The sequence below is a fragment of the Coregonus lavaretus genome (assembly GCF_964263955.1).
Source record: "Coregonus lavaretus genome assembly, chromosome: 27".
NCBI classification, from domain to species: domain Eukaryota; kingdom Metazoa; phylum Chordata; class Actinopteri; order Salmoniformes; family Salmonidae; genus Coregonus; species Coregonus lavaretus.
Genome location: NC_140014.1, coordinates 27,408,646 through 27,429,116, shown reverse-complemented (window position 1 = coordinate 27,429,116; position 20,471 = coordinate 27,408,646). Strand labels below are relative to the sequence as shown.

The 20,471-nt window shown below is 42.7% G+C and overlaps 1 protein-coding gene across 2 annotated transcripts in view; it reads right to left on the bottom strand.

Moving 5' to 3' along the window:
* Positions 1-19,439, bottom strand: part of LOC311102776 (phospholipase DDHD1-like) — a 45,068-nt gene extending 25,629 nt beyond the window's left edge. The window contains exons 1-3 of one of the 2 annotated variants that reach the window (XM_084144181.1): positions 18,590-19,439; positions 15,739-15,918; positions 240-341 (exon numbers count right to left, since the gene is read on the bottom strand). In XM_084144181.1, the coding sequence (XP_084000307.1) occupies positions 240-341; positions 15,739-15,918; positions 18,590-19,277 (970 nt within the window). In that variant the 5' untranslated portion in view covers positions 19,278-19,439. The remainder of the gene's footprint in view (positions 1-239; positions 342-15,738; positions 15,919-18,589) is intronic. The other variant, XM_084144182.1, reaches the window with a different exon arrangement.
* Positions 19,440-20,471: the final 1,032 nt, after the last annotated feature.

Sequence of the window (20,471 nt, the reverse complement as noted above, 5' to 3'; positions counted from 1 at the left end):
GGGGAAATTCTAGCGACTAGGCCCAGTTTAAACTAAAGGAGTGAGGAGGAGTCTAATCTAGATCCAGTTCTTCAAGAGCGGGTTGGGTTGTCTAACTGGGCTTAGGTCTAGGGAGCGATGTGCTCAAAGGGGTGAGCGAAGATCTAGTTCAATTGAAACCTAAGATCTAGAGGGAGGATGGAGGATAGCAGATATGTAGGAGATAATGTAGGAGATAAAAAAGGCTGGCGTTACAGTACCTGAGCAGCGCTTGCGCTTGCGACATTTAGTTGTAGCAGTCGGCTGATATCCACTCCATTTGAACAGAAAGGGGAGGTAGAAAGGGGGCAGGTGGGAGAGAACTAACAACCAAGAGACAGTGAGTGATGGACATGACGATGGTGTTTTGTCAAAAAGGGCTACCCACTGCCATCACTGTGACACTGGGGCGTTTGTCAAGCAGCGCTGCTATCAGGTAATCACTCTGGGTCTTGTGTGTGTACAGTACATTAGCTGTTGGGTTAGCAGCTGAAACTTTCACAAAAATGTGCATTAGTAATAGATCAAAATAAAATAAATGCATTAGGAAACAGTTTAGAACCATATAGCCTAACCATTAATACATTTTTGAATTTCATTTGCTTGGTTCAAGTGATAGGCAAAGTCCTTCATTTGAATAAAACCTTTCCCTACTGTATGTCTATACACATGGTTCTCCATTGTTGTGGCATAATTAACGTGTCAATATTTTCTGTTACACACAATCTTGAGCTGAAAGTGACCGTTGAAACCCAACTGCAGCACTGTTTGACATATGCCCAAGATGACAGAGGTAGCACCTGAATCATACTCAAGAAGCTATTATTGTTTTACTGCTTTTAGGCTACTCAGTGTGGACTACATTACAATGTGCTGTAATGAACAGATAGTTTTGCATAAAAGATTTAAAAACATTAGAATTACTGTTTGCCTCATACCAAATGGCTGGTCAATCAATGGAGGCTACATGACGGTGACATACAACATAACATATTAAGAGTGATACAGGGAGATATTGTCATACAGTTCTTTCAGCTAGCTCTCTAACACTCATCTTTGTATTTATTAGGGATCCCCATTAGTCTTTTCCTGGGGTCCAAACACATGAAGGCACTTACATCACACATAAAACTAAAGATAAAACAGTACATCATATAACATTATTACACCACTACGTATCTACAATACAAAATGTATAATACCACCATACAACAATATTACAATGTACGTGTGTGTAGAGTGCGTGTGCTAGTGTGTGTGTGCGTATGCATGTCTGTACGTGTGTGTGTGTGTCTCTTCACAGTCCCCGCTGTTCCATAAGATGTTTTTTAATGTGTTTAAAAAAACAATAATCTGATTCTACTGCTTGCATCAGTTACCTGATACGGAATAGAGTTCAATGTAGTCAAGGCTCTATGTAGTACTGTGCGCCTCCCATAGTCTGTTCTGGACTTGGGGATTGTGAAGAGACCTCTGGTGGCATGTCTTGTGGGATATCTTGTCAAACAGGTTGGGTACAAATTGCAAAACGACTTTCTTACATCAACTTTAAAGTATGCACCTGATTTCTTTTGAGAGTTAAGGAAAAAGCCAGACTTAACAGCTTAATATTTCAAGAGAATTTCATAACAATCCAAAAGTGAGTGGGCCTCCTACAGAGAGCAGTTTCTTAGGACTAGCCTGTCTGACAGCTTTCTTTTTCCTTTGCTCATGTTTTCACCCCAAAAAACAGATATTCTCTTCCAGGTGGACTGAGGAGCTAAATTATTTAAGTGAGTTAGAAAGACTTCAGGGAAGGATATCCATTACTGAGAAAATAGGAGAGAACCATTTCTGAGAACAGTAGAGGAAGATGCCCTCTAATATTTCCTAAAGGCAAGCAACTGCTCTCTCCCTCTCCCACACACACTGGCCATAAAGTAACTCCTCCTATCTCTCTCATGCTCTCACACAACACTCAGTAAACCAACTCTGCTCCCCCTCTCACACACACCTTTCCCTAACATTACATGACATACGTTGATTGCCCACACAATGACAACCCGACGACAGCTATCAAGCAACCAGGGTTTAATTCAGAGACATGTCCTTCTGTTAGACCGGTGTGTCAGACTTGCTGCCATCATATAGCCTGTCTGTAGTCAGTGGATAGCCCGAGAGTCAGTCTTGACCAATGCAGTGACAAGGACATTGGGACTCAGTCTGAAACCCGTTCTAAAAGCGCCAGTCACCCCTGTCACGCTGACTCATATCACATGACCTAGGCCTCAGCCTCACCCTGCAGCAGAGTTCTGTTTGTGGACCATACTGTTGGAAGAGAGTAATGGCCTGAGTTGACTGAGCTGGAGGCTGGGTTTGTGTTTAAGGAGTGTTAGTCAACACAAGGGTGTTCATATTAAACCATAAGAAACTTGAGCTGGGAGCTCAGCTGGCCATAAAGGTATGATGCTGTGCTGTGACGGCTTTCATATTTCACATTTACTCACAACTTTAAATAGGCTGTGATGGGTCAATCAAGACTACCCTGACTCAAGCAAGTTGTCAAGGGGGAGTTGTGTTTGAGTAATAGAAAGACTTCAGAATGTCAGTGTATTGGAATGTAAAATAGTCTCAATCAGTAAAGCAGAATACCTATGTATGCGGATATGGTATTGAGAATATATGGCTATAATTATACAATTTGAGCTAAAGTTAGGACAGAGAGATCAGACTTGCAAATTACAGCAGTGCTTTCCTCAGCTGGGCTGGGGTGGGGGGTGAAACCTGCTGACTGTGCCATTGTCAGGACAGGCAGGGAGAGATGAATAGAGAGAGAGAGCACTGTACTACCATACGGTCGTCCTCTGAGGGTCTGGAGACAGACACATGAATCATCTGCTCCATCTGGGACCACATCAATACAACAGTTACACAACAGTGGCTAGAATCAAATAGGCATTATATCCTGCTTAACTTAATGCCTGGGATACCCTGCTTGCTGAAGTATATTTAAGCAATAAGGCACGAGGGGGTGTGGTATATGGACAATATACCACGGCTAAGGGCTGTTCTTAAGCTCGAAGCAAAGTGGAATGCCTGGATACAGCCCTTAGCCGTGGTATATTGGCTATATACCACAAACCTCCAAGGTGCCTTATTACTATTATAAACTGGTTACCAACATAATTAGAGCAGTAAAAATACCTGTGGTATATGGTCTGATATACCACGGCTGTCAGCCAATGAACATTCAGGGCTCGAACCACCCAGTTTATAATACTGTATCATTTAGATTAGTACTAATACAGCATTAATACATCTGACTTATTTTCTGAACTGAAGATGGCTTGTATGCCCATGATTATAGGCTATGCTTCTACATCTGCATTGCTTGCTGTTTGGGGTTTTAGGCTGGGTTTCTGTACAGCACTTTGTGACATCCGCTGATGTAAAAAGGGCTTTATAAATAAATGTGATTGATTGATGGTTTAGGGATTCAATGCTGTCCATTTCTGGATGTTGACAATTGGAGATGATATGGCAGTGTTATGGAGTACAAGAGATTGCATTTCGACAAGGCCTGCTCAGAGCTTGGTCTGGCCTAAATCTTGAATGAAGGTCCATTAGTGGAGTGGATTTCTCTGTTTCAGCCAGAGCACAATAAACATAAAATGGAATGGCGTTCCAAATGACACATTGGATTAGAGCTGGTCTGTTCCGCTGGGAGCTTTGGATTTAATCGTCCAGGGGAAAGAGCAGCACTGCAGATGCAAAACTACAAATGCATTGCATTTTAATTTAACTATGTTTGACAAATTGAGTCTGAAAACCTTGCGATTAAAAATGTATTTTGAATGATAGCCCTTCTAGCTATTGAATGCGTAGCAAATATGTATGGTCAATGTAAAGGTCATAGTGTGCCATGATGATTGTCCTGTGGTGTAGACTAGAGCTGTGACATGACGTGATGTTATGACCTGTGTGTGTTGTTGACACACGACCCTTTGTGCCTGTGGGGCTGTGCTTTGCCATGGTGCTCCATGAGCCTGACAGACTGGAATACTCCCCACCGTCATGAGCCCTGGCCCAGCCCCTAGCCAGCACACAGGCAAATATCTCTCCTGCCTCAAACACACCCTCATGATACTCTCACATAGGCTTTACACACAGTCCCTTTACACTCACATTTCTCTGTTGCTATCATCACCAACCACTCCAACACACATGCAGGCAGATACCCACAGTACACACACATCCACACTATATTCTTCCATACACAGCACAGTGAGCACAGTCTCCCTAAGTGACACACAGCCAGTGCATGTTTAAATAGGTCTTCTAAAGCCTGAGAAGGGAGCCATCAGGGGCTGTCTTGCTATTAACACCCTGCTCCATAGTTGGTGTAATCACAATGAGAGGGTCCACCTCAATGGGACTTTTCTCTGGAGGTGCCATCTCAGTCACACTGCATGGTGCAACTCTCTTCCCGAGTTTCCACTTCTGTGTGCGTGTGTGCAACTGTGTGTGTGCAGGCCTAGCAAATATTTGGTGCCAAATGACGGTTTCTGTACAACATGCACAACAAATATTGTCAGTGATACTTTGTACATTATTTTTTCCTCGTTCCTCAAGCCAGACTAGCAAGTACTGACTCTGTATCATGTGAACCAGCCTATTGCCAGCTTCAGTAGCTTCTGAAATGATCATCTTTAAACCCTCCATAGTACAGCTGCCATGCAGGTCACCATCTGTGGCCACTGTTAATTGACCATGGCTAGGAGGTTATCCAGCTTTTGTCAAATTAACATCAGATTTGACTTTTCATAGCAGGTTAAGAGAATTTACGCAGCAGGTTAGGATAATTACCGTAACCGGTTAGGAGAATTAGATTAAGGTTAGGAAAAGGGTTAGGGTTAGCTAAAATACAAAAATCAAACTTTTGACATTCATTTGACAACAGCTGGATCCCTTCTAGCCATGACCCTGTCAATTTCCCTCCTCAAATTAGGCAGCGATGGCAGCCATTAACTGCAAAGAAAGTGGCAAACTGTCACTCTTGGCCAAAGAAGCCTGATCATCATATAATTGGCATATACATTACTCTTACTGAATTTCCACGTGGGCGAGGATATTAGAAATGTAATCAAAGCCTATTGGATGATAACTTGTTTTTAACTAGGACAGAGGAATTTATAACTGATTTTTTCCGACATAACATAGGTAAAGCAAATCCCCTTATTGTATGGGACACTTTTAAAATGTGCCTTTAGAGGCCATGCAATTCAGTACTCATCTTGAAAACAAAAGCAATTTAGGTCAAAAGAGTCCACACTAACAAAGGAAATAGAAGGTCTAACAGAACAGATAGATAGCAATAAAAACTGTAACATAGAGGCTCAGAATAAATTAGAGTAAAAACAAAAAGAAATAGAGAAACTTATTCAAGAAAGATCAAGTGTAATATATCACAAAAATAAAGCAAACTGGATGGAATATTGGGAAAAATGCACCAAATTCTTTTTTAATCTTCAACATAGGATTGCTACCAAAAATAATTTATTGAAACTGGTTACAAATGACGGAGTCACCCATGATTCACCAAATGATATTTTGAAGGAGGAAACAAAGTACTTTAAGCATATGTTTTCGTTTCAGTCGCCTCCATCTCCTCTAACTGAAGCAAATTGTAGAGATTTGTTTTATACTCAGAGGACCGTTATTAGCATGTTTTAACCACTCCTATGTAAATGGTAGATTATCAGACACTCAAGAAGAAGGTCTGATTTCATTATTACTGAAACAGGATACAAGTGGAAAATATAAAGATCCAGTCCATGTAAAACATGGGAGGCCCCTTACACTTCAGTGTTGTGATGCAAAAATTCTAGCAAAATGTATAGCGCATAGAATTCAAAAGGTATTGTCGCACATTATTCATTCTAATCAGAAATATTTTTTACATGGGCGATACATTGGAGATAATATAAGGCTAGAAACAATAGAACACTATGAAAAATCTGGGAAACCAGGCCTACTATTCATAGCAGACTTCGAAAAGGCATTTGATAAAGTACGACTGGGGTTTATATATAAATGCCTGGAGCGTTTCAATTTTGGACAATCTCTTATAAATTGGGTTAAAATCATGTATAGTAACCCTAGGAGTAAAATGGTAAATAATGGCTATGTCTCAGAAAGTTTTAAACTGTCAAGAGGAGTGAAACAAGGTTGTCCACTATCGGCATATCTATTTATTATTGCCATCGAGATGTTAGCTATTAAAAATCAGATCCAACAATAATATCAAGGGATTAGAAATCCAAGGCTTAAAAACAAAGGTGTCATTGTACGCTGATAATTCCTGTTTTCTTTTAAATCCACAACTTGAATCCCTCCACAGCCTCATAGAGGATCTAGATAAATTTTCTAACCACTCTGGATTACAACCAAATTATGATAAATGTACTATATTACGTATTGGATCACAAAAAAATACAATTTTTACATTACCATGTAGTTTACCAATAAAATGGTCTGATGGTGATGTGGATATACTCGGAATACATATCCCAAATGAAATAAATGATCTCACTCCAATACATTTTAATAGAAAGTTAGTAAAAATAGATAAGATCTTCCTACCATGGAAAGGTAAATACCTGTCAATTTGTGGAAAAATCACCCTGATTAACTCTTTAGTATTATCCCAGTTTACCTATTTGCTTATGGTCTTGCCTACGCATAGCGAACAGTTTTTTGAAATTATGAGAAAAAAATATTCAATTTTATTCGGAACGGCAAGCCAGACAAAATTAAACAGGCCTATTTTTATAATGAATATGAATTCGGAGGACAGAAATTATTAAATATTAAAGCATTAGACCTATCACTAAAAGCTTCAGTCATACAAAAGTTATACATAAAATCCGAACTGGTTCTCTAGCAAATTATTAAGATTGGGTGAGACAATGTTCAAGAATGGCCTTTTTCCCTTTATTCAGTTTACAACCTCTCACTTTAAGTTATTTGAAAAGGAAATAATCTCCCAAATGTCACTATTTCTAAAACAAGCCATAGAAAGTTGGTTGCAATTTCAATTTATTCCTCCAGAAACGAAAGAACAAATAATGCAACAAATATTGTGGTTAAACTCAAATATACTAATTGATAAAAAAAAATAAAAAAAACTGACAAAATGTTTAAAAAAAGGTATAATCTCCGTAAATGATATTATCGGTAGGACTGGTGGAGTTATGTAGCACATGCAGCTAACAAAAACATATTGAAATGTCTGCTCTACCCAAAATTACAACCAAATAATTGCAGCATTACCGCAAAAATGGACAAGGAAAGTGGAAGGGGGAAAAAGTAAAGAACTTGTCTGTCGGCCTTGCATTAAAGAATATAATTGGTTAAAGAAAATTGTGATAAATAAAAAATTATACTAGTTTCATTTAAGGACCAAAGGATTGACAGCCGTCCCATATAGATTGCAAAATAGTTGGGAAGAGATTTCTGACATACCGATTCCATGGCATAGTGTTTATGAATTGATACGCAAAACGACGCCGGATTCAATTTAAATTATTATATAAAATTCTTGCTAACAATAGAATGTTATTTATATGGGGGATACAATCTTTCCAGCTCTGCAGATTTTACTGCGAAGAGACAGAATCATTAGATCATTTGTTTTGGTACTGTCCATTTGTAGCTTGTTTTTGGACACAGGTCCAGGAATGGCTAAAGGATTGCATTATTTACCTGGAGCTAACCCTGCAAATAGAAATACTGGGTGATCTGAAAAGTTGTGGTCAATCGATCAATAATATAATTATACTTTTCAATTTAGAAACAATGAGAATAGAAAGGTTCAGAACTTCTGTAAAACATCACAGTACAGTTGAAAAATATATGGCAAATATAAATCCAATATGGATGGTGTTACGAGATAGATGGGAGGTGTTGAATGAAGCTGAAGGATGGGACTAATAACAACAACTAATAACAACAAGATAACTAATGTAAAGCATACTGTGTCCATAATAAGTATATAGGTTATAGGTTGAGAGCTTTTGTGAAAAAAATAAGGCAAATAGAAGCAAACCAGATGGACATCATGAAAATGATTGGAGGAAGTTCAGGAGTAAAAACAAACAAAATATAATTATTGTAGAATTTGACTGTGTCCATAAAATGTATATAATATGCCATTTAGCAGACGCTTTTATCCAACGCGACTTACAGTCATGTGCGCATACATTTTTACGTATGGGTGGTCCCGGGGATCGAACCCACTACCCTGGCGTTATAAGCGCCATGCTCTACCAATTGAGCTACAGAGGACCACATACAGTGGGGAGAACAAGTATTTCATACACTGCCGATTTTGCAGGTTTTCCTACTTACAAAGCATGTAGAGGTCTGTAGTTTTTATCATAGGTACACTTCAACTGTGAGAAACGGAATCTAAAACAAAAATCCAGAAAATCACATTGTATGATTTTTAAGTAATTAATTTGCATTTTATTGCATGACATAAGTATTTGATCACCTACTAACCAGTAAGAATTCCAGCTCTCACAGACATGTTAGTTTTTCTTTAAGAAGCCCTCCTGTTCTCCACTCATTACCTGTATAAAAGACACCTGTCCACACACTCAATCAAACAGACTCCAACCTCTCCACAATGGCCAAGACCAGAGAGCTGTGTAAGGACATCAGGGATCAAATTGTAGACCTGCACAAGGCTGGGATGGGCTACAGGACAATAGGCAAGCAGCTTGGTGAGAAGGCAACAACTGTTGGCGCAATTATTAGAAAATGGAAGAAGTTCAAGATGACGGTCAATCACCCTCGGTCTGGGGCTCCATGCAAGATCTCACCCTGTGGGGCATCAATGATCATGAGGAAGGTGAGGGATCAGCCCAGAACTACACGGCAGGACCTGGGTAATGACCTGAAGAGAGCTGGGACCACAGTCTCAAAGAAAACCATTAGTACCACACTACGCCATCATGGATTAAAATCCTGCAGCGCACGCAAGGTCCCCCTGCTCAAGCCAGCGCATGTCCAGGCCCGTCTGAAGTTTGCCAATGACCATCTGGATGATCCAGAGGAGGAATGGGAGAAGGTCATGTGGTCTGATGAGACAGAAATAGAGCTTTTTGGTCTAAACTCCACTCACCGTGTTTGGAGGAAGAAGGATGAGTACAACCCCAAGAACACCATCCCAACCGTGAAGCATGGAGGTGGAAACATCATTCTTTGGGGATGCTTTTCTGCAAAGGGGACAGGACAACTGCACCGTATTGAGGGGAGGATGGATGGGGCCATGTATCGCGAGATCTTGGCCAACAACCTCCTTCCCTCAGTAAGAGCATTGAAGATGGGTCGTGGCTGGGTCTTCCAGCATGACAACGACCCGAAACACACAGCCAGGGCAACTAAGGAGTGTGTGTGTGTGTGTGTGTGTATGTATGTATGTATATGTGTATGTGTACAGTGAGGGAAACAAGTATTTGATCCCCTGCTGATTTTGTACGTTTCCCACTGACAAAGAAATGATCAGTCTATAATTTTAATGGTAGGTTTATTTGAACAGTGAGAGACAGAATAACAACAAAAATATCCAGAAAAACGCATGTCAAAAATGTTATAAATTGATTTGCATTTGAATGAGGGAAATAAGTATTTGACCCCCTCTCAATCAGAAAGATTTCTGGCTCCCAGGTGTCTTTTATACAGGTAACGAGCTGAGATTAGGAGCACACTCTTAAAGGGAGTGCTCCTAATCTCAGCTTGTTACCTGTATTAAAGACACCTGTCCACAGAAGCAATCAATCAATCAGATTCCAAACTCTCCACCATGGCCAAGACTAAAGAGCTCTCCAAGGATGTCAGGGACAAGATTGTAGACCTACACAAGGCTGGAATGGGCTACAAGACCATCGCCAAGCAGCTTGGTGAGAAGGTGACAACAGTTGGTGCGATTATTCGCAAATGGAAGAAACACAAAATAACTGTCAATCTCCCTCGGCCTGGGGCTCCATGCAAGATCTCACCTCGTGGAGTTGCAATGATCATGAGAACGGTGAGGAATCAGCCCAGAACTACACGGGAGGATCTTGTCAATGATCTCAAGGCAGCTGGGACCATAGTCACCAAGAAAACAATTGGTAACACACTACGCCGTGAAGGACTGAAATCCTGCAGCGCCCGCAAGGTCCCCCTGCTCAAGAAAGCACATATACAGGCCTGTCTGAAGTTTGCCAATGAACATCTGAATGATTCAGAGGAGAACTGGGTGAAAGTGTTGTGGTCAGATGAGACCAAAATGGAGCTCTTTGGTATCAAGTCAACTCGCCGTGTTTGGAGGAGGAGGAATGCTGCCTATGACCCCAAGAACACCATCCCCACCGTCAAACATGGAGGTGGAAACATTATGCTTTGGGAGTGTTTTTCTGCTAAGGGGACAGGACAACTTCACCGCATCAAAGGACGGGGCCATGTACCGTCAAATCTTGGGTGAGAATCTCCTTCCCTCAGCCAGGGCATTGAAAATGGGTCGTGGATGGGTATTCCTGCATGACAATGACCCAAAACACACGGGCAAGGCAACAAAGGAGTGGCTCAAGAAGAAGCACATTAAGGTCCTGGAGTGGCCTAGCCAGTCTCCAGACCTTAATCCCATAGGAAATCTGTGGAGGGAGCTGAAGGTTCGAGTTGCCAAACGTCAGCCTCGAAACCTTAATGATTTGGAGAAGATCTGCAAAGAGGAGTGGGACAAAATCCCTTCTGAGATGTGTGCAAACCTGGTGGCCAACTACAAGAAACGTCTGACCTCTGTGATTGCCAACAAGGGTTTTGTCACCAAGTACTAAGTCATGTTTTGCAGAGGGGTCAAATACTTATTTCCCTCATTAAAATGCAAATCAATTAATAACATTTTTGACATGCGTTTTTCTGGATTGTTTTATTGTTATTCTGTCTCTCACTGTTCAAATAAACCTACCATTAAAAGTATAGACTGATCATTTCTTTGTCAGTGAGCAAACGTACAGAATCAGCAGGGGATCAAATACTTTTTTCCCCTCACTGTATATATATATATATATATATATATATATATATATATATATATATATATATATATATATATATATGCGAGAGAAAAAAACAAAATGGGGGATTGGAAGTGATGCAGACAATTACATTGATGGAAGTTACAATCTGTATGAAATATTAAAGCTGATCTACCCTCAAAAAATTATAAAAAGAAGCCTGATGAGGAATGAGGAATCCTTTCAATGCATTTTTCCCCCTCCATTTTTAATAACAATGAACAGAGGCTGAATATCTCTCCTTTGAAATGACATGCCATTCCACATCCTCTCCCCTTGTTTGACTGAGACAGTAGCAGCAGCAGTAACCTAGGGCAGGAGAGGACTCCACCCACACAGGTCATCCTGCCTGCATTATGATTAACTCATGCCTACATAACATGCCTGAAATGCATGCCCCACCATATGCTTTCTGCTCCATTAGTCTAAACTGGCTGCTGGGGCTTCAGGGCCAGAGAGGCAGGGAGGGAAACAGGAGAGGAGAGGGGAGAGGAAGGTTGAGAGAAAGAGGGAGAAGAGGGAGAGAGAAAGAGGGAGAAGAGGGAGAGAGAAAGAGGGAGAAGAGCGAGAGGGAGGAGGAAGGGTGAGAGAAAGACAGTTGAGGGAGAACGATGGGAGGAGGCGAGTGAAGGAGAGAGAAAGAGGGGGAGAGCGAGAGAGTACTGCAGTATTGTCAAAGCACAGCTTGCTCTGTGTCATGTACGGTGCTAAAGTGGCTCAAGGTGCTTTACAACACAGTATGAAGCCCGGAGTGCTCACATTAAAAGGAAGCACACTACAATGTTGCCCAAACGGATGATAATGAATATTAAGATGTAAGGCTTTTAAGATGCAATAATTATTTAGTAAATAGCAGCATGGACAGTAATAACAAGATAGTAATTCTTCAACAATCTTCAGTGCAGCATAGCAAAGGCTGAGAGAAGTTCAGTAAGCAATATGTGACAGACTGTTCACTGTACAGGGGTATTAATTGGCTTTTGCAGAATGTGTTAACAGAAAGTTTGAAGTGTCAATCTTGAGAAAAGTGAATCCTCAATTGAATGAATCCATTAAATGATGTGGTGAAGTGATAGAACAGAGTAGTGTCGTATTCTCTCTGAAGAGGTGACTCAGAATGGAAAGGATGTGCTTCCAAAGGGGGATTTGGAAAGGGCTGGGTTGTGGGTAGCTACGTGAAGGTGACAGAACCCTTGGCATAACCCTGGATCCCATTTCAAACACTCAGTCTGTGATTTGATTAGGATGTGTGTCCTCTGTGTGTGTTTAGATTGGTGTAAGGCAACCTCCAGTAGCCAGCCAGTCTATAGATGACACTTTTTACAGTCCCCTTTAGCTCCTGAAGGGTGAGACGAGACTGTCCTTGAATGAATGAACAGAGTGTACTGTTGGAGGAATTCAGAACACAGAACAGACGTTAGAGCTGGGACCCATTCAAGGACTAAACTTATTTTGATTAACAGTGAGTCAAAACAAGTCATGACCATTTGCAATGAGAGGTTAATGTGTGCAAACACTGTGTTATGGTCCAATTCAGAGTGCCATTGTGACTGAGGAGATGGCGCTGGCCTTCATTGGAAGGAAAGCAGCACTTGTTCTCAGTTCGAGATAGAAGTTTTGTCTTCAGACTTAGCTTGATGTGTCAGATGATTTCTCATACACGTACTTACACAGCACACACCAACACTGGTGGCATTTGCCCTTTCTCTCGCACACAAACACAAACGTACAAACAGTCTCTCTTGCTTTACCTCCTTCACTTACAGTCACACAAAATCTTCCCACACTACGATTTAATGGTGGTCCTCTGTAGCTCAGCTGGTAGAGCAAGGCGCTTGTAACGCCAAGGTAGTGGGTTCGATCCCCGGGACCACCCATACACAAAAAAAATGTATGCACGCATGACTGTAAGTCGCTTTGGATAAAAGCGTCTGCTAAATGGCATATTATTATTATTATTATTATTATTATTATTAATACTGATGGTATCGCACTCATTCACACAACCTCACATTCATCACAGAAGAAGCAGCCCTGAAGACTCGCTGCATTCAGAAGGGGATTGCTGACTGAAAGATTGCATTTCTCATTCCTTTTCAGAGTGCTCCAACTAGCTATTCCTGAAACTAAGTCGCATAACTGTGCTGTCTGAGCCTTGCATGAGAAATACACTTTTACCTATAATACACTCTGGGCTAACACAATACAACCAACTGCCTCGTAAAGGTCAAACTTGTATTTTTCCCCTTTCTGGTCTACAGGGAGATCATGATAGCTAATAAGTTCAGTAATAATATGAGTCCCAACCGCACTTTTCAGTTCTGCTAAGGTGGGCTAAGGTAAATTACTTGAATGGGAGTGGATGCTTTTTTAATGGAGTCCATAACTAACCCAGACACCACTACAGAGAACCCCATTCCCACAGCTGCTATCACACTGCATTATGTATAAGTTCCTTACAGATAAGTACCTGGCTGGAAATACACTGCTCAAAAAAATAAAGGGAACACTTAAACAACACAATGTAACTCCAAGTCAATCACACATCTTGTGAAATCAAACTGTCCACTTAGGAAGCAACACTGATTGACAAATTGCACATGCTGTTGTGCAAATGGAATAGACAACAGGTGGAAATTATAGGCAATTAGCAAGACACCCCTAATAAAGGACTGGTTTTGCAGGTGGTGACCACAGACCACTTCTCAGTTCCTATGCTTCCTGGCTGATGTTTTGGTCACTTTTGAATGCTGGCGGTGCTTTCACTCTAGTGGTATCATGAGATGGAGTCTACAACCCACACAAGTGGCTCAGGTAGTGCAGCTCATCCAGGATGGCACATCAATGCGAGCTGTGGCAAGAAGGTTTGCGGTGTCTGTCAGCGTAGTGTCCAGAGCATGGAGGCGCTACCAGGAGACAGGCCAGTACATCAGGAGACGTGGAGGAGGCCAACAACCCAGCAGCAGGACTGCTACCTCCGCCTTTGTGCAAGGAGGAGCACTGCCAGAGCCCTGCAAAATGACCTCCAGCAGGCCACAAATGTGCATGTGTCTGCTCAAACGGTCAGAAACAGACTCCATGAGGGTGGTATGAGGGCCCGACGTCCACAGGTGGGGGTTGTGCTTACAGCCCAACACCGTGCAGGACGTTTGGCATTTGCCAGAGAACACCAAGATTGGCAAATTCGCCACTGGCGTCCTGTGCTCTTCACAGATGAAAGCAGGTTCACACTGAGCACATGTGACAGAGTCTGGAGACGCCGTGGAGAACGTTCTGCTGCTTGCAACATCCTCCAGCATGACCGGTTTGGCGGTGAGTCAGTCATGGTGTGGGGTGGCATTTCTTTGGGGGGCCGCACAGCCCTCCATGTGCTCGCCAGAGGTAGCCTGACTGCCATTAGGTACCGAGATGAGATCCTCAGACCCCTTGTGAGACCATATGCTGGTGCAGTTGGCCCTGGGTTCCTCCTAATGCAAGACAATGCTAGACCTCATGTGGCTGGAGTGTGTCAGCAGTTCCTGCAAGAGGAAGGCATTGATGCTATGGACTGGCCCGCCCGTTCCCCAGACCTGAATCCAATTGAGTACATCTGGGACATACATTTACATTTTAGTCATTTAGCAGACGCTCTTATCCAGAGCGACTTACAGTTAGTGAATACACATTATTATTATTTTTTATACTGGCCCCCCGTGGGAAACGAACCCACAACCCTGGCGTTGCAAACGCCATGCTCTATCAACTGAGCTACACCCCTGCCGGCCATTCCCTCCCCTACCCTGGACGACGCTGGGCCAATTGTGCGCCGCCCATGAGTCTCCCGGTCGCGGCCGGCTGCGACAGAGCCTGGATGAGGTGGCGGACATCATGTCTCGCTCCATCCACCAACGCCACGTTGCACCACAGACTGTCCAGGAGTTGGCGGATGCTTTAGTCCAGGTCTGGGAGGAGATCCCTCAGGAGTCTATCCGCCACCTCATCAGGAGCATGCCCAGGCGTTGTAGGGAGGTCATACAGGCACGTGGAGGCCACACACACTACTGAGCCTCATTTTGACTTGTTTTAAGGACATTACATCAAAGTTGGATCAGCCTGTAGTGTGGTTTTCCACTTTAATTTTGAGGGTGACTCCAAATCCAGACCTCCATGGGTTGATAAATTTGATATCCATTGATAATTTTAGTGTGATTCTGTTGTCAGCACATTCAACTATGTAAAGAAAAAAAGTATTTAATAAGATTATTTCATTCATTCAGATCTAGGATGTGTTATTTTAGTGTTCCCTTTCTTTTTTTGAGCAGTGTATAATCAGGTTAGTAGTGATTGCGCTGGCAGAGTTTTGCAGATGATTGTGAGAGAGCATTTCTACAGCACTGGTATCCAAACCTGGTCCTGGAGAACTAACTGATTCAGTTAATCAACAAATCATCAAGACATGGTTAGTGGAATCAGCAGTTTCGGTGCTGAGGCAAAGCTTGCCCAGACTGTAGCTCTCCAGGACTAGGGTTGGATACAACTGGTATTCAGTCTTTAGAATAATGCATGATATAGGCCTACACTTAAAAAATATTAAATTAGGCCTAAAGCACATCTCCCACAAGCCACGGTGTTCTCTCACCATCTTTGCTGTCGACTGTCTTGGCCACCACAGAGTTGGAGTCGAAGCTGTCCTGCATCTGTTGCCCACGGAAATGGGTCAGGTGCTCCACCTCGATGAGGTCACTCTCGTCCTCCTCCAACGGGAGCCAGGTGCCATCTATGAACCACTGGCTCCTCATGACAGGGATGCTCTCCTGTTCTGAGGGTGGGAGAGAGAAAGGAGCAGGGGGAAGTTCAAGAGACATTTACACAAGCATTCAATTTGTTTTTATTTTCAATGTTTCCCTTTGATTGTTTCCTAGACAGGGAACGAAATGCTAAGGTTATCAAAGACAAAAATGTGTAATGTATCCTGAGCCAGTTGGTAACAACAATCTGTGTGGGGATGACACAGCATGCAAATAAGACTAGGTAGGTACTTTTGTGACGGCTGCAATACGACAGGTAACCCGGCACTCCATAAAGCTAGGCATTGGCAATCTCAGTTGCGTGTGGAAGGAGGCCAAAGTAGATTACAGAACTGATTAGTTTAGAATTAGTCATTGGTGAGAGCATGACAACACTACATTGTGTATTCTAGCTAACAGCACATAGTTTGGGTGTGACTTTGTTCCTACAAACAGGGAGTAAGCAACACACGGTTAAGCACTATCTATAGAGCAGCAAATAAATAAAAACTCTTATGGAATCACTTTTACAGTAGGCTACATTTGTATTCAGGCTACATTTATCATTGGATGTGGTGCAGAGTACAGATGTAGGATAGTGAAAATGCCAATGTCTCCGAAAAGTCTTATTAAATCAAACAGACTCTAGTGAGAGAAGATATAGGGCTAACTCATTAGTATGTCAAACAGTGATATTACAGGCCCAAACATAGTAACAGAGTCTCAAACTGATTACAACATCTAGCTGCAAGATCCTAGGAAACAAAAACTCTCAAACTGTCACTTTGTTTTACATTTACATTACATTTTACCTCAGGCGAATTCAGACAATTAGCCCTGCATCCCTTCAGGGAAAATGAAATACCCCGCTGGCCTGATCAAGTAATCCAGGGCTCTATAGCAACCGGCCCTATAACCATGGGTCCATTCATTTTCACCATGACTGGCTTTCTTGGAAATCTCCATGAATTAGTTAGCACGTCCAGATACATTCAATGGAGGCAGTGCCCAGGATGATGGATAAACTAATAAAAACGGGCCACTGTTGTGGATTTGTGAGAGGTGGCAAAGATAAACTACAGGTTCATTAGGTTGCTCAAATATGATGGCCTGACTCTAGTCCAGATTGTGCATTCAGAAAGACCCCTTCCCCTTTTCCACATTTAGTTACATTACAGCCTGTGAGACTCGAAATTGAGTTCAGGTGCATCCTGTTTCCATTGATCATCCTTGAGCTGTTTCTACAACTTGATTGGAGTCCACCTGTGGTAAATTCAATTGATTGTACATGATTTGGAAAAGCACACACCTGTCTATATTAGGTCCCACAGTTGACAGTGCATGTCAGAGAAAAAACCAAGCCATGGGGTCGAAGGAATTGTCTGTAGAGCTCAGAGACAGGATTGTGTCGCGGCACAGATCTGGGGAAGGGTACCAAAACATTTATGAAGCATTGAAGGTCCAAGAACAGTGTCCTCCATCATTCAGGCCTTTATGGTAGAGTGGCCAGAAGCCACTCCTCAGTAAAAGGCATATGACATCCTGCTTGGAGTTTGCCAAAAGTTACCTAAAGGACTCTCAGACCATGAGAAACAAGATTTTCTGGTCTGATGAAACCAAGATTGAACACTTTGGCCTGAATGCCAAGCGTCACGCCTGGAGGAAACCTGGTACCATCCCTACGGCGAAGCATGGTGGTGGCAGCTTCATGCTGTGGGGATGTTTTCAGCGGCAGAGACTGGGAGACTAGTCAGGATCGAGGGAAAGATGAACTGAGCAAAGTACAGCGAGATCCTTGATAAAAACCTGCTCCAGAGCACTCAGGGCCTCAGACTGGGGCAAAGGTTCACCTTCCAACAGGACAACGACCCTAAGCACACAGCCAAGACAATGCAGGAGTGGCTTTGGGATAAGTCTCAATGTCCTTGAGTGGCCCAGCCAGAGCCCAGACTTGAACCCGATCGAACATCTCTGGAGAAAATAGCTGTGCAGCGACGCTCCCAATCCAACCTGACAGAATTTGAGAGGATCTGCAGAGAAGAATAGGAGAAACTCCTCAAATACAGGTGTGCCAAGCTTGTAGTGTCATACCCAAGAAGACTCAAGGATGTAATCGCTGCCAAAGGTGCTTCAACAAAGTACTGAGTAAAGGGTCTGAATACTTATGGAAATGTGATTAATGTTTAAAAATTATATATTTGCAAAGATCTCTAAACCAGTTTTTGCTTTGTCATTATGGGGTATGGTGTGTAGATTGATGGAAAAAAGCGATTTAATCCATTTTAGAATTTTCCGAATGCACTGTATGTGGCCCATATTTGTGCATTAAGGCCTATTATAGACAGACAGATTGCCTAGGAGAAGTCAATGAATGATGGTGACATCATACCATGCGACCTCTGATCTCATGTGAGTGCTGTACAAGGTAATCTCTGTAGTGACCTGTCCACACAATCTGCAGCCTCTCATTGGAGAGATATGCAACAGGAATTAAAACCAGAGATTATGGACACCACTCAACATCTGGCACCGAGGCGTTTGCTTACCATTGGGAGATTAATAGCACTTGGCAAGATGGGTTGTTGACTAAAATACTTTAAAGGGGCGCAAACCCTCTTACACACATTGGTTTGCAAGCAACAACAAAAAACATGAATGGTGGGTATACAAGTAGGAAAGAGGAAACGTCCTATTGATACTTACGATTCCAATACACAGGATAGCATTCTCTGTCTTTGACATCCACCTCATACAGCCCACCCCTGACACATACAGCCTCTACACTGATGTTTATTGAATCAAGGTCTCTTTCGTCTGTGGAGTGCGTTTTCTCCATCGAACCCCTGTCCCTATGTACCCTAGTTCTCGGCTCCAGCACTGGTCCAGCTCGCTCAACTCCGTTCGACCCCCCAGTTGTCGCTTCCACACCGCTTGTATTCTCTTCCTCATACCCTTCATTCATGCCCAAAAAGCCCTGGCGCTTGGTCGTGCCAGGGTTCAGTTCGCAGAATTTACGGAACATGACCTCAATTTTCAGGGAGTCGTGTCCAACGAAAGGCTTCCAGGTTTTTTTGTCCTCTTTGTAAAACCACCGCACCTCTTCGGGTCCCAATTCTGTGACAACCTCGTTATACCGGTGCCTTGAACTACTGGATCGAGTCCTCTTTATCCTTTCCAACACCGGGGCGACGTTCCGGTCATTTTCACTGAAGTCCTGAGCACCGGTGTCTATGTAGGCTACGGGAGGGCTCCGGTTGTGACACCCGGGGTAAGCCTCCTCTAGGCCCAGTATCATACTGCCCGGAGGAACCCTGTGGCGGCCTCGCAGCAGCGGCAGGTGCCTATCCAGACCTGGCTGAGAGTGCATCCCCGCCTGCATCATTTCGCCCATAGGCTCTTCATTGCAACACACAAATATATAGTTTCCAAGTCCCAGTGTGTTGTTGTTGCCAACAGATGAAAAAAAAAACTATTCATAGGGCTCTGTAGAGAACTGCTTAGCAAAAACGTCTTATTTGTAAAACTGCTCGACATAACTATTGAGCAAGCTATCTTGTCATTAGCTAGTTAGCTGACCTGAACTATATTTGTCTATGCAGTAACCAGCAAGCCGTCTTGGTGCTAGCATCTGCTGTAGCTGAGCTTCTAGCTAAATCCAACTCTTTGTTTCGAATTCTCTTCACTATATTCCTGTTGAATGTCACCATGTAGCTAAACAAATGATCCGTCTTCGAATTCGTTTTGATGAGAGCAATCACTTGAAGCCATTGTGGTTGGGTTGTCAGTTATTTCAGTTTTGCCCAAAGGATTGTGTTACTGTCTGCCTCTCTTTCAAAAAAGCCTGCCTTGGGGGAGGGACCGGGTCAGAGCACGAAGCACCGCCCCACACGAGTTGTAGTCTTTCAGAGACTGGAAGAAATGTGTCAGCTTGTATATTTACTGTAGCAATGAATCCGCTGATAGGAACATCCAGTGTGGACTCTGAACGCCCCGAGGGCGAAACTGAAACGCTCTGAATTTACGAATACTTGTCTCTGAGCGCATTCTGGCACTCCAGATTGAATTTACGAATACACACATATAAATCAACGTAATTTTACACACCGGTATTTTATTAGCCCAAACACATAAATCGATTATTGTATGTGCAACAAACATGCCGAGCGATTACTTTGCAACGCTGCCCTACACCTTTTGGCTTTCCATAGCGGGCCGACACAAGCACAACATTGCTGACCATACACTGGCCGCACTAACAATAAATACGTTTCTTCAAAAATGGAAGGCAGTCAGAATGAGGCAAGATCAGGTGGGACCATTCTAGCCAATGAGAGGGCAGATACACGCGTATGAACAACAGGCACAACGGTTTCCACTAGTTACGACAGCCACAAGGTCATATCGTAAAAATTTATGAAAACAAAAATCTGAATTTTTGGTCTTAATTTAAGGTTAGGGTTAGGCATAACAAGTTTAGCAGTGTGGTTAATGTTAGGGTTAGGTTCAAAATAACATTTAAAGAAGATACATTGTATAAATATACGGGTTTATGACTTTATAGCTGTGGTAGTGACGACCAGGCAAA